This window comes from Scyliorhinus canicula, chromosome 14 (genome assembly GCF_902713615.1).
Source record: "Scyliorhinus canicula chromosome 14, sScyCan1.1, whole genome shotgun sequence".
Taxonomy (NCBI): Eukaryota; Metazoa; Chordata; class Chondrichthyes; order Carcharhiniformes; family Scyliorhinidae; genus Scyliorhinus; species Scyliorhinus canicula.
In genome coordinates, this window is record NC_052159.1 from 36,445,862 (window position 1) to 36,458,628 (window position 12,767).

Here is a 12,767-nt window from a genome sequence, read left to right on the forward strand (position 1 = left end):
CCCAGCGAATCAGCTGGTGAACCTTCATTTGCGGCAAGAAGCCCATGGAGCCTCGTTAAGTGGACCAATTAACAGTGAAGAGCGTTGCCGGCCTCGCTGGGACGAGCACCAGAAAGCTCGCGGCAATTCCCGCTCGCTACCACACTTCAAAATCTTTCAGGAGAATCGCGCCCTACAGAACGTTTACACCCTTTTACTGTCCATGTATTTGAAATTTCATTAGTGTTATCAAACAAAAACAGAGAGCAAAAGAAAAATATGACCAAAGAGATAAGTGGTCTATTTACATTGCAGTAAAGTCTGAGTTTCCGTTTTGTAGCCTGATGCACCGGATAACCAACGAGTACCACACCCCAGGAGCAAGCGAAACAGGAGATGAGTTCTGGCACGGGGGTAATGCCCTTTGTATGGCGGCACTGCTATGTTGCCGAATAGGGGCACCCACGCCCTTGGTATGTTGTGCAGATTTCACCTTCTCCTCACTATGGTGTGGGTGACCATTCCCCCACCCCCAATCCCCTTCTTCCCTCCTCTGGTTGTTCCTTCCTCCCCAGTTGCTGATCACAAACAGGTCTTCGAAGAGGCTGGTGGATCTCTTTCTCTGATCCCCCGAGTGCAAATTCTATTTGGGCTGCTGTGCCCATGCTGGAGTGGAGAATGTGAAGCTTCTGTGCCATGGTGGGGGGGGGGCTGTTTGCGGACGCCAGGTATCCCTCGAGACATGCCAGCCAATGTTGAAAGATTTCTGAAGTGTTCTGAGTTTGCGGGCTGATGCAGAGGCATTCGGGCTTGATCCGGAGCTCCATCTTCAAAATTCTAGCTTATTAAATTGATGAACCATCAATCGAACGCGAGACGAGTTGCTGTACAAAAGTTAGGCTGTAATAAGCTAGAAGTTAGCCCTGCGGTCGACTACAGTAAATGGATGACCGCCGGGCGTTCTGGGTATTTATACCTCGCTCTGGAGGCGGGGTTAACTCAGCCGCTCGACCAATCGGAGAGCCGTCACATGACTGGTCTCAACCAATTGGTCGAGATGCACATGACCAACCAGGGCCAATGGTAAGCCAGTGTTCTGCACCAATGGCAGACAGCTATGCAAATCATACCACCACATTCACCCCTTGCGGAGAAAGAAGCCGGGGGGGGGGGGGGGATCAACGAGAGCCGGGGGGGGGGGGGGGGGGGGAGAACTGGTGGTATGAGTAGCAGCCAGAGAAGGGAGAAAAAAAAATTTTGGCTTCCCACTGGCCCAGACAATTAACAATAGTACATATTGTCCCAACAAGGTCCATGGAGTCGTTATAAATTAAATAGACTCGATCAGCCTTTTCGTGGCCCGTGACGTCCTGGCAGACCGCCGCAGTGGAGTTGGTGACGTTGGTTCAGCCGATGGTGGTGGTTACGCTGATGTCCTGGAGTCCGGGAGCGATGGTCCTTGAACAGTCTCCGTCACCCAGGCTGGTGGTGGAGACGCCACGGATGGGGAAGGGGTGGCCAGGGTGGGGCGCTGGGGGAAAAAAAACAGGGGGGGGTCTGTGGTGAAGGGGGGGAAGGCCGCACGCCGGCGAGTGCCAGGTCCCGGAGGGAGACCGTGTCCTGCCGACCGTCGGGGTACTCCACGTATGCATACTGCGGGTTAGCGTGGAGTAACTGGACTTGTTCCACCAACGGGTCGGACTTGTGCACCGCACATGCTTCCGGAGCAAGATGGGTCCGGGGGCGGCCAGCCACGTCGGGAGAGGGGATCCGGAGGACGACTTCCTGGGGAAAACAAGAAGGCGTTCATGAGGTGTCTGATTTGTTGTGGTACAGAGGAGTGAGCGGATAGAATGTAGGGCATCGGGGATAACCTCTTGCCATCGGGAAATAGGGAGATCTCTGGACCGGAGGGCCAGTAGTATAGTCTTCCAGATGGTACCATTCTCCCGCTCGACCTGCCCGTTACCCCGAGGGTTATAGCTGGTCGTCCTGCTAGAGGCAATGCCCCTGTTGAGCAGGAAATTACGCAGCTCGTCGCTCATAAATGAGGACCCCCCGATCGCTATGTATGTATGCAGGGTAGCCGAACAGGGAAAAGATGGAGAGGAGGGCCTTAATGACGGTCGATGTGGTCATGTCGGGGCAGGGAATGGCGAAGGGGAAGCGGGAGTATTCGTTGATTACCGCCAGGAAGTAAATGTTGCGGTTGCTAGAGGGAAGGGGCCCTTGAAGTCAATGCTGAGACGTTCGAAGGGACGGGATGCTTTGATCAGATGTGCGCACTCGGGGTGGTAGAAGTGCGGTTTGCACTCTGCGCAGATGTGGCAGTCACGGGTTACTGTCCTGACTTCCTCGATGGAGAAAGGCAGGTTGCGGGGCTTTATGAAATGGTAGAAACGGGTCACCCTTGGATGGCAGAGGTCCGCGTGGAGGGAGCGGAGGCGGTCTATCTGCGCACTGGCGCAAGTACCGCGGGACAGGGCACCAGGAGGCTCATTGAGCTTCCCAGGACGATACAAGATCTCATAGTTGTACATGGACAACTCGATCCGCCACCGTAAGATCTTGTCATTCTTAATCTTGCCCCTTTGTGCATTATCAAACATAAAGGCCACTGACCGTTGGTCTGTGAGGAGGGTAAACTTCCTGCCGGCCAAATAGTGCCTCCAATGTCGCACACTTCGACTATGGCCTGGGCTTCCTTTTCCACAGAGGAGTGGCGGAGTTCGGAAGCCTGGAGGGTTCTGGAGAAGAAGGCCACGGGTCTGCCCGCTTGGTTCAGGGTGACCGCCAGAGCTACTTCTGATGCGTCGCTCTCGACCTGGAAGGGGAGGGACTCGTCGATGGCGCGCATCGTGGCCTTTGCGATGTCCGCTTTGATGTGGCTAAAGGCCTGGCAGGCCTCTGTCGACGGTGGGAAGGTCGTGGACTGAATGAGGGGACGGGCTTTGTCAGCGTAATTGGGAACCCATTGGGCGTAGTAAGCGAAGAAACCCAGGCAGCGTTTGAGGGATTTGAGGGTATTGGGGAGAGGGAGTTCCATCAGGAGGCGCATGCGTTTGGGGTCGGGGCCTATCACTCCGTTACGCATTACGTAGCCGAGGATGGCTAGACGGTCGGTGCTAAACACGCACTTATCCTTATTGTGTGTGAGGTTAAGGAGTTCTGCGGTTTGGAGCAATTTTCGGAGGTTGGCGTCATGGTCCTGCTGGTCGTGGCCGCAGATGGTGACATTATCGAGATACGGGAAGGTAGCCCGTAATCCGTACTTGTCAACCATTCAGTCCATCTCCCGTTGGAAGACCGAGACCCCATTTGTGACACCAAATGGAACCCTAAGGGAGTGGTAGAGGCGCCCATCAGCCTTGAAAGCGGTGTACTTGCGGTCACTCGCGCAGAGGGGGAGCTGGTGATAAGCGGACTTAAGGTCCACAGTGGAGAAGACTTTGTATTTCGTGATATCGTTTACCTTGGCGGAAATACGGGGGAGAGGATACGCGTCCAGTTGCGTAAACCGGTTGATGGTCTGGCTATAGTCGATGACAATCCGGTTTTTCTCCCCAGTCCGGACCACCAGCACTTGGGCTCGCCAGGGACTGTTGCTGCCCTCGATGACCCCTTCCTTCAGTAACCTCTGGACCTCCGACCTGATGAAGGTCCGGTCCTGGGCGCTGTACCGTCTGCTCCGTGTCGCGATGGGTTTGCAATCGGGGGTGAGATTAGCAAACAAGGAGGGGGGGTCCACTTTGAGGGACGCGAGGCTGCAGACAGTGAGGGGGGTATAGGGCCGCCGAATTGGAAGGTCAAGCTCTGCAGGTTGCACTGGAAGTCCAGTCCTAGGAGTGCCGGTGCGCAAAGGTCAGGGAGGACAAGGAGTTTGTAATTTTTAAAAACCTTCCCTTGGACCGTGAGGTCCACGATGCAGCAGCCGGTGATGCGGACGGAGTGCGAACCTGAGGCTAACCCAATTTTGTGTTTTAAAGGATGGACGGGGAGCGCGCAGCGTCTTACCGTGGCAGGGTGAACGAAGCTTTCCGTGCTCCCGGAGTCCAGCAGGCAGCCCGTCTCGTGGCCGTTGAGGTGGATCAGCGTTGTTGTTTTGGCGAGCGGGCGTGGCTGTGACCGGTCGAGTTGAATGGCCGCGAGCCGTGGAGAAGAACCATCGTCGCAATCATCTTTGGCTGAGTAGTAGCTGGCAGAACCTTGCGTGCCAGTCCAGGATGGCGACGGCCAGGACCCGCACGTGGAATCGGCGCCCCAAGATGGCGGCGCCTAGGACCCGCACGTGGCATCCAGGGCCCAAGATGGCGGCACCCGCGTGGCCCTCGTGGTTGCTGGGGGCGGGGTTAGCGGTGCCGGCGGGCCGACCGGAGCAGCTGAGAGCGAGGGCAGAGAGGCGCGAAGGCCAGGCGTTGGGGCCCGGGGACGGCGAGGAGAGATTTGCGCGGTGCGCTGGAAGGGCCTCGGAGGAGGGGGGGCGGCGCGTAGGGCGGGCGCAGGGGCCTGGATGTGGGGGGGGGGTGGGGGGAGATTGGCGCGGTGTACTGGAAGAGCCCTCAAGGGCCCGGAGGGGGAGAACCCCGGTTGCTGCGCGGTACAGCAGCGACCGATTTGGCCCGGCAGATGGATGAAAAGTGGCCCTTCTTCCCGCAGCTCTTACAGAGGGCGGAGCGGGCCGGGCAGCGCGGGTGAGTGTGTTTAGCGAACCCACAGAAATAGCAGCGGGGCCCCGCGGACCTGTCAGGGCGTCCCGCAGCGCAGGCCTGAGGGAGGTTGGGAGCGGCGGATGGCGGTGGGGAAGCGTGCCAGGAGGTCCAGGGTGCTGCAGCGCGGCTGGGGACATAGGCGCGGGCGTTTAAATCGGCGACCTCCAGGGAGGTGGAGAGAGTCCGTGCCTCAGTTAGGCTGAGGTCGTCTTTCTCCAGCATCCGCTGGCGGATAGCAGCAGACTGCATTCCAGCCACGTAAGCATCTCTAATCAGAAGTTCCATGTGCTCCGTGGCTGAAACTTGGAGGCAGGAGCAATTCCTCCCCAGGACAGCGAGGGCCTGGTAAAATTGGTCTAATGACTAACCGGGAGCTGTTGTCTGGTGGCCAGCAGATGTCAGGCGAATACTCTGTTTACCGGTTTAAGAAACTGTACATTCAGCTTAAGCATGGCCGCATCGTAATCTTTTTCCTCCGCAATCATCGCGTAGGCTGCCGTGCCCACACTGGAGTGGAGGATGTGAAGCTTCTGTGCCATGGTGGGGGGGCTGTTTGCGGACGCCAGGTATCCCTCGAGACATGCCAGCCAATGTTGAAAGATTTCTGAAGCGTTCTGAGTTTGTGGGCTGATGCGGAGGCATTCGGGCCTGATCCGGAGCTCCATCTTCAAAATTCTAGCTTATTAAATTGATGAACCATCAATCGAACGCGAGACGAGTTGCTGTACAAAAGTTAGGCTGTAATAAGCTAGAAGTTAGCCCTGCGGTCAACTACAGTAAATGGACGACCGCCGGGCGTTCTGGGTATTTATACCTCGCTCTGGAGGCGGGGTTAACTCAGCCTCTCATAATCGGAGAGCCGTCACATGACTGGTCTCAACCAATCGGTCGAGAGGCACATGACCGACCAGGGCCAATGGTAAGCCAGTGTTCTGCACCAATGGCAGACAGCTATGCAAATCATACCACCACAGGGCTGGCGAGCGCTGTCCCGGCGAATCAGCTGGTGAACCTTCATTTGCGGCAAGAAGCCCATGGAGCCTCGTTAAGTGGACCAATTAACAGTGAAGAGCGTTGCCGGCCTCGCTGGGCCGAGCGCCAGAAAGCTCGCGGCAATTCCCGCTCGCTACCACACTTCAAAATCTTTCAGGAGAATCGCGCCCTTCAGAAAGTTTACACCCTTTTACTGTCCATGTATTTGAAATTTCATTAGTGTTATCAAACAAAAACAGAGAGCAAAAGAAAAATATGACCAAAGAGATAAGTGGTCTATTTACATTGCAGTAAAGTCCGAGTTTCCTTTTAGTAGCCTGATGCACCGGATACCCAACGAGTACCACACCCCAGGAGCAAGCGAAACAGGAGATGAGTTCTGGCATGGGGGTAATGCCCTTTGTATGGCGGCACTGCTATGTTGCTGAATATGGGCACCCGCGCCCTTGGTATGTTGTGCAGATTTCACCTTCTCCTCACTATGGTGTGGGTGACCATTCCATCACCCCCGATCCCCTTCTTCCCTCCTCTGGTTGTTCCTGCCTCCCCAGTTGCTGATCACAAACAGGTCTTCGAAGAGGCTGGTGGATCTCTTTCTCTGATCCCCCGAGTACAAATTTGATTTTTTCTAGTTTCAGAAACTCCGCTAGGTCGGATAGCCCATTCGAGGCTCTGGGTAGTGGCTGCCGACCTCCATCCAAGCAGAAGTCTCCGTAGGGCGATCAGGGAGATGAATGCCAGACGTCGGCCCCATGCCTCACAAAATTCTCTAAATATTCTGATACCTTGAAGATCAGCACCGAAGGGTATGGCACCATCTTTACCCCCACCACTCTGGACATGGCCTCGAAGAAGGCAATCCAGAACCCTTTGGGCAGGACCAGAACATATGGGTGTTGTTGGCCAGGTCACCCTGACACCGATCGCACTTATCCTCCACCTCCGGGAAGAACCTGTTCATCCATGCCCTGGTTAGCTGCGCCCTGTGCACCAACTTTAGCTGCGTTAGGCTCAGCCCTGTACATGAGGAGGTGGTGTTTACCCTGTGCAGAGCTTTGATCCAGAGTCCCCCCCATCTCCCAGCCCATTTCCTCCTCCCATCTTTCTCATGTCTGGTTCAGTGGGACCCTTACCGCTTCTAACAATCGTATGCATGTGTCGCCACATTTACCATCCCCTAGCAAGTCTAGCGCGAATATTTTGTCCGGCAAGGTGTGTCTGGGGAACGTTTTAGTTTTCTTGCGGAGGAAATGCCACACCTGCAAGTACTGGAGGTAAACTCAGGGTTTTATTTCTTCCTGCCTCTGCTGCAGGAGATAAGCTGTATACAGGACCACACTGGAGCTGCTCCCTGGCTAATTAAATGTTTTATAACAGGAAGCAGAGACTGTTCCTGAGGAAGAGCAGGTGTACTTTTCCAGTTTAATATTAAATAAATCATCGCAGAGTTGTCACCATTGTCTGAAGAGAGCAAATAATCCCAGAGATCGGAAATGCCTCATTGAAATGCATTCTTCCAATCTGGAGATCAGCTTGATAGTCCATTTCTAAAGCCAATGGGCTACCATAGTGCACTCGATGTCCGCCCATAGACTATTGCCCTGATTCTAATGAGCACTGGTCCTTAAAATGGACTAGACATGAAATGAAAATCACTTATTGTCACAAGTAGGCTTCAAATGAAGTTACTGTGAAAAGCCCCTAATCGCCACATTACGGCACCTGTTCGGGGAGGCTGGTACGGGAATTGAACCGTGCTGCTGGTCTTCCTTGGTCTGCTTTAAAAGCCATTGCGAAATCAGCCCCAGCTTCTCAGAACCATCAGTCAGCCATCTAACACAATCCACTGGCTAGCCATCCGAAGTTAGCTGGGTGAGAAAGTCTGCAGCAATGAGATACATGAGACACCATTATCATTGAGCATAGTATAGTCCAAACTTCCTCCAACGGAAGCAATATTTTAATTCCCCACTTTCCAGCTACTCCTGAAAATTTGCACCTCAGGACCTAACTGCACCCTTTACCTTGATCAGAATATTTTTTTAAATCCGTTCTTAGGATGTGGACTGGGCCAGCATTTGCTGCCCATCCCTAATTGCTCTTGAACTGAGTGGCTTGCTAGGTCATTTCAGTTAGGGGCAGTTAAGAGTCAACGACATCGCTGTGTGGTTCTGGAGTCACCTGTAGGTCAGACTGGGTAAAGGCGGCAGATTTCCTTCCCTGAAGGACATTAGTGAGCCGGCTGGGTTTTTACAACAACAACAATGGTTTATGGTCACCAGTCGACTTCTAATTCCAGATAATTATTAGATTAAATATCCACCATCTGCCATAGTAGGACTCGAACCCAGGACCCCAGAGCATTACCCTGGGTCCCTGAGTTACTAGTCCAGTGACAATACCATTCTGCCACCGCCTCCCCTGATAGTGAGCCTGATAATGCACAATCTCTAACCTCAAGCAAGGACATTCAATCCATCAGCAAGAAAACTTAGATTGACCTCAACCGTATGATCCACCTCCATCCCCTTTTCCCCACACGTGACAAAATCTTTATTCATGGTTTATCATTTCCAGGCTCAGTATCTCCCACTTTTCTCTTCCTGGTTTTCCAAGTTTCACCTTACACAAATTCTAACTCACCCAGTAACCACATTCTGCCTTACACAACCTTGTGCTCAGCTGCCAACTCTGTCCTCCGTAAAACTGAATGATTTTGTGGCTCAGCACATTGACTTCAAAGTCCACTAGTCTGCAAAACAATTGATGGCATTGCACCAACCTACCTCTGAGGTATTGTTGAGCCCCACATTCTTTCATGTGCCACTAATGTTTGCAGAACTGTCCTTCTGAAGTTATTCCTTCCAGTACACCGTTGGTGGTCAGTCCTTCAGCCATTACATTTTGAACCCTCTGCACTTGTAGCATATCTTCCTCTTTTACCAGTCCTCTTGAAAATTTACCTCTTTGTCTACACCTCAGTCACCACCCCATCCCTTCTCAGATACTTTTTCTAGAATCCTATCTTTTAAATGCACCCTAGATGTTTGACTAAATTAAAGGAAATTATAAATGCAGTGTGTTGTTATAGCTGAAGGAACATTGTGATGTTATATAAAATGAATAACTGCAAAATCATGACTTTTTATCACCAGGCCATACGGCAAAGCAAATTAGAAGGTAATAGAATGCTAGGATTCAAAGCCAGAACAATGAAGTCTACAGAAATTATGCATAGATTTGCAATCTGCTCTTCAATTTGGAAAGACTGAAAATGCTGGAATTCTGAAATATAAAAAGAACATTTTCGAAATGCTTGGCAGAACAGACAGTATCTGTAGAGAGAAACACATTTAATGAGCTGGATTTAGTGCAGCCCGCTGGAAAAGAATGATGAAGGCGGGGGGAGGGGGTGTTGCAGGGACATCGCTCATTGACAGGCACAATGTACCTGTTGAGAGACACGGTCAGGAATGGGCAGGCGCTTAAAGCCATCCCTTTTCCTTTGTCCCCGCCTCCCTCTTTCCAGCAAACACCCTTCCCTTGTGACCCACAAGGTCACTCACCTGCATCCTGGGATCCAACAAAAATGTTGGGGCAGGACCTCAGTGCATTTCAGGCAGCAGCACTACTCTCAATTGGTCAAAAGCTCGTTGGGGCGGAGTTTCCACCCCACTGGGGACATGATTGCGTGGGAGGCCCGATGCTGGCGAGTGAAGTGCCTACCCCTCGGAAGCGAAGCCGGGTTCCCATTGAGTCTCCAACCAGTGGGATGGGGTAGATCTGCGTCGCTGGAACAAAATCCAGCCCAACGTTTCAGTTTGATGATGACCCTTCATTCTGATGAAGACTTTTTAAAGTAGCATGGGCAATAAAAGATGGCACTAGAATCTCCCTTTTCCTGAGATGGATGGGTGTGCAGCCATTGGCATGGAGAACACCCTGCACGTAGTAATCAGAGGGAGCAGAAAATTGTTGTGCTCTTCCAAATATAACTGATGAATACACTTTATGTGCACATCATTTGAATTAGTGGGTTGGGCTTTATGGGGAGGTGGGGGAACGGCATACTGCTCGACCCCTAGGTACAAAAATCGACTTTGAATAAGGCCACTCTGCGGAAGTAACACATTGCCAGCAGCCAAAATTGCTAAGGGTTGGACTTTCGCTCCTCAGTGGGAGGAAGTCCCCCCCCCCCCCCCCCCCCCCCCCCCCCACCACCCTCAAGAGCTGCCGGTGAATCTGATTGGTGGGCAGATCTACCAATGCCAGCGGTGCCACAACTCAATAGTGGGTGCGGCTGGGACTGCAAGCAGACTGCAGGGTGAAGAGGACAAGCTCCAGGGAGAGGTAAGTCTTGGATTTTGGACGGGCGGGATCAGAGAACCTTGGGAAGGATGGTGTGGATTTTGGAGGGCAGGCAATAAGCAATGAAGTGGAGGTAACATCTTGGAGGGGTAGGGGGACCGAATGCACAGAGCGCCACTCACCCCAAATGATGTACATTGCCCAACTTAACCCACCTTTTCAACAAAGTTAAAGACTTCCCACTCTCGCCCACCGGCCACTGTCTGGTATTTTATGGCAGTGGAAGCAGAATGAGGGTCTTAAATGGGCATTAATTGGCCTTTCAAGGCCCTCAAAAGGCCTAAGGACAGGCAAACTAGTGGGTGCCTTACCATCCCCAAATTATGGGGACAGTGGGCCAGCCATCCAACATATTTTATGTGTCCCCTACCCCCGCCAAAAACACGTGTCGCCGGGGTGGTGTGTTCGGGGGTAAAATCCAGCGCAGTTTTTTTCCAACAAGCACACAACTTCTCACAATCTCCTGTTTGTTTGCTAAATGGCACGTTAGCCATCTGTTTGCACCAAATGAGTAATTTTCATTACAATGAAACCATTTTATTCATGTTTTTAAAATGGTGATTTTATATGCAGGCAACAGTACATTAGCATAAACATTTGTTCAAACAGATTAGGCCTACTTTGTTATATCCTGTAAAATGAATTAATTTCTTAATTTGCTTATTCCTGTCTTTCAGGAAGTTATAAGAAATCTGGTGAAAAGATATGTTGCTGCAATGATCAGAGATGCCAAAACTGAAGAAGGGCTGACTGAAGAGAATTTCAAGGTACTTTCTTGATTATTGTTTGCCAAATTCTGTGCCGAGGAAAAGAATTGCAGCGACAGTTTAAATCACTTAGTAGGTGGCAATGGTCATTTCCAGTTGAAAGGATACTTTTGTGTGATAGCAACAGTGAAACCTCAAATATGAGTAGAAATGCTTCAGTGTCAGCTTACAAAATGTCAAGTGTCTAGTGTTACCACTTGTTCTGCCTCTAACTTACTGCCAAGGGTAGAAAGAAGACTCAATTATCCTAAATTATACTTTACAAATACTGGCCTATCCAGCGAAGCCAAAACCCCGTAAAAATGAATTTTTTTAAAAGGCGGGCAGCAATGCATCACCAATTTATAATTATTAAAAATGTGACTATTCAACTGGGGTGGGGGTATGTAGATTACACCTGGAAAGCAACATTCATTGGGGTGCAATATATTAGACGTAACAAAACTGTAATCCACTGCTAAAGTTGAACTTTATATCACCTGTGGTTCAATTTCATGCTGACTGCACAGTGTGGTTGAGCAACTTAAAGTTTCCCTAATTATTGATTCTGGCAGTAAGTATTTTTAATATTATTGGCAAATGGACATTTCCCGATCGTTTTGTTAAAATACTCGTTTATTGGCAGTGTTTTGACATCAGTGAAAATATTATGCATTAAAGTAAAAGACCTTTGCTATGGTTATAGGAACTGAAACAAGATATTTCCAGCTTCCGCTATGAGGTTTTGGGTCTTCTCAAAGGAAACAAGCTTCCTGGTAAACAGGCTGCGACTGTTAACACAGCGTCTGGAATATCCGACCCAAATGAAGTTTTTAAAAGCGAAGATCGGGCAGCTGACCACGTGACTGTTTCAACAAAGAAAATAACAGGTGCAAATGAGCAGAAGAACAAGCTAAGCTTTTATGATTTGACATCTTTGGTTTGTCCAAAGTCAGTGTCTAAAATATCAGACACTCCAGCGGCATGTAACACCTTAAGCAATGGGTCCACGCCGAAAGCAACTGATGTATCCAAGGAAAAGCAAAACAATAAAAGTATTGTTAAAGACTCTATCAAAAATTTAGGATTCTTTCGCAAAAGAACAAAACCATGCAATGCAGAGCAGAGTAGCAATAGGATTTACACAGTTTCTGAGGAAATTACTCAGGAGGAATGCCTGCTGAAAAACAAAGGAAGCTCTGACTGTGAGGGCATGAGGAATTTGGACCCAATGGTAGTCAACAAGGTTGATTCAGACATAAAAGACCTAAATATGAGTAACACATGTAAGCCAGAAAAGGAAGAAAAGATCCATGTACTTTCACACCAACAGTCTCCAGATGGCAACCCCAGTGCTCACTCTTTAGAAGCAACAGAGAATACTCTGGCAAAGGATTCAGGGAATGAAGACAGTGTGAATCAATGGACTGTGACACAGGGTGATTATGTGACAACTAGATTATAATAGTATTTATTTTGCAAATTGCTTTTGAGAATAATAATAAAAGAATTATATTAAGATATGGTAAACCCTCATATTAGCAATGCTTTTTTCTTTTAAGTTATTGATTATTCTATCAGTGCTCATATATGTAGCCTTTGCAAATAACCTGAGTTCCTGAGTGAGTCTGTAGAACTCTGGAAAATGTAATTGACAATCTCTAATTTATATGGGTAGAAATCAGGGAGGAAAAGTTGATATTTCTGAAGAAATATTGCAGCCACTGAAATTGGAGGTCTAACTGCTATCGGTAGTACCCTATTTTTCCAGTCGTGTTTCCATTGCTAAGTTTGACATATAAATTCAATGTAAAACTGTATCACTTATTTTTCAGGTGATGCATATGCACCATTTGTAAGCACGTAGCTGGAGACAGTACAAGAAATGTAGAAGTATTTTCTAACTTTCCGGATATGTTTTGACCCAAGTACCAATCAGGAGCACATTATGAATGTGCAGCGGAGGTTTTGT

The 12,767-nt window shown here is 50.0% G+C and overlaps 1 protein-coding gene across 1 annotated transcript in view; it reads left to right on the plus strand.

The window, feature by feature from the left end:
- The window catches only part of trpc4b (transient receptor potential cation channel, subfamily C, member 4b), a 140,781-nt gene extending 128,452 nt beyond the window's left edge, over positions 1–12,329 (plus strand). The window contains exons 10-11 of the mRNA XM_038818409.1: positions 10,727–10,816; positions 11,502–12,329. Of these exons, the coding sequence (XP_038674337.1) occupies positions 10,727–10,816; positions 11,502–12,260 (849 nt within the window). The 3' untranslated portion in view covers positions 12,261–12,329. The remainder of the gene's footprint in view (positions 1–10,726; positions 10,817–11,501) is intronic.
- Positions 12,330–12,767: the final 438 nt, after the last annotated feature.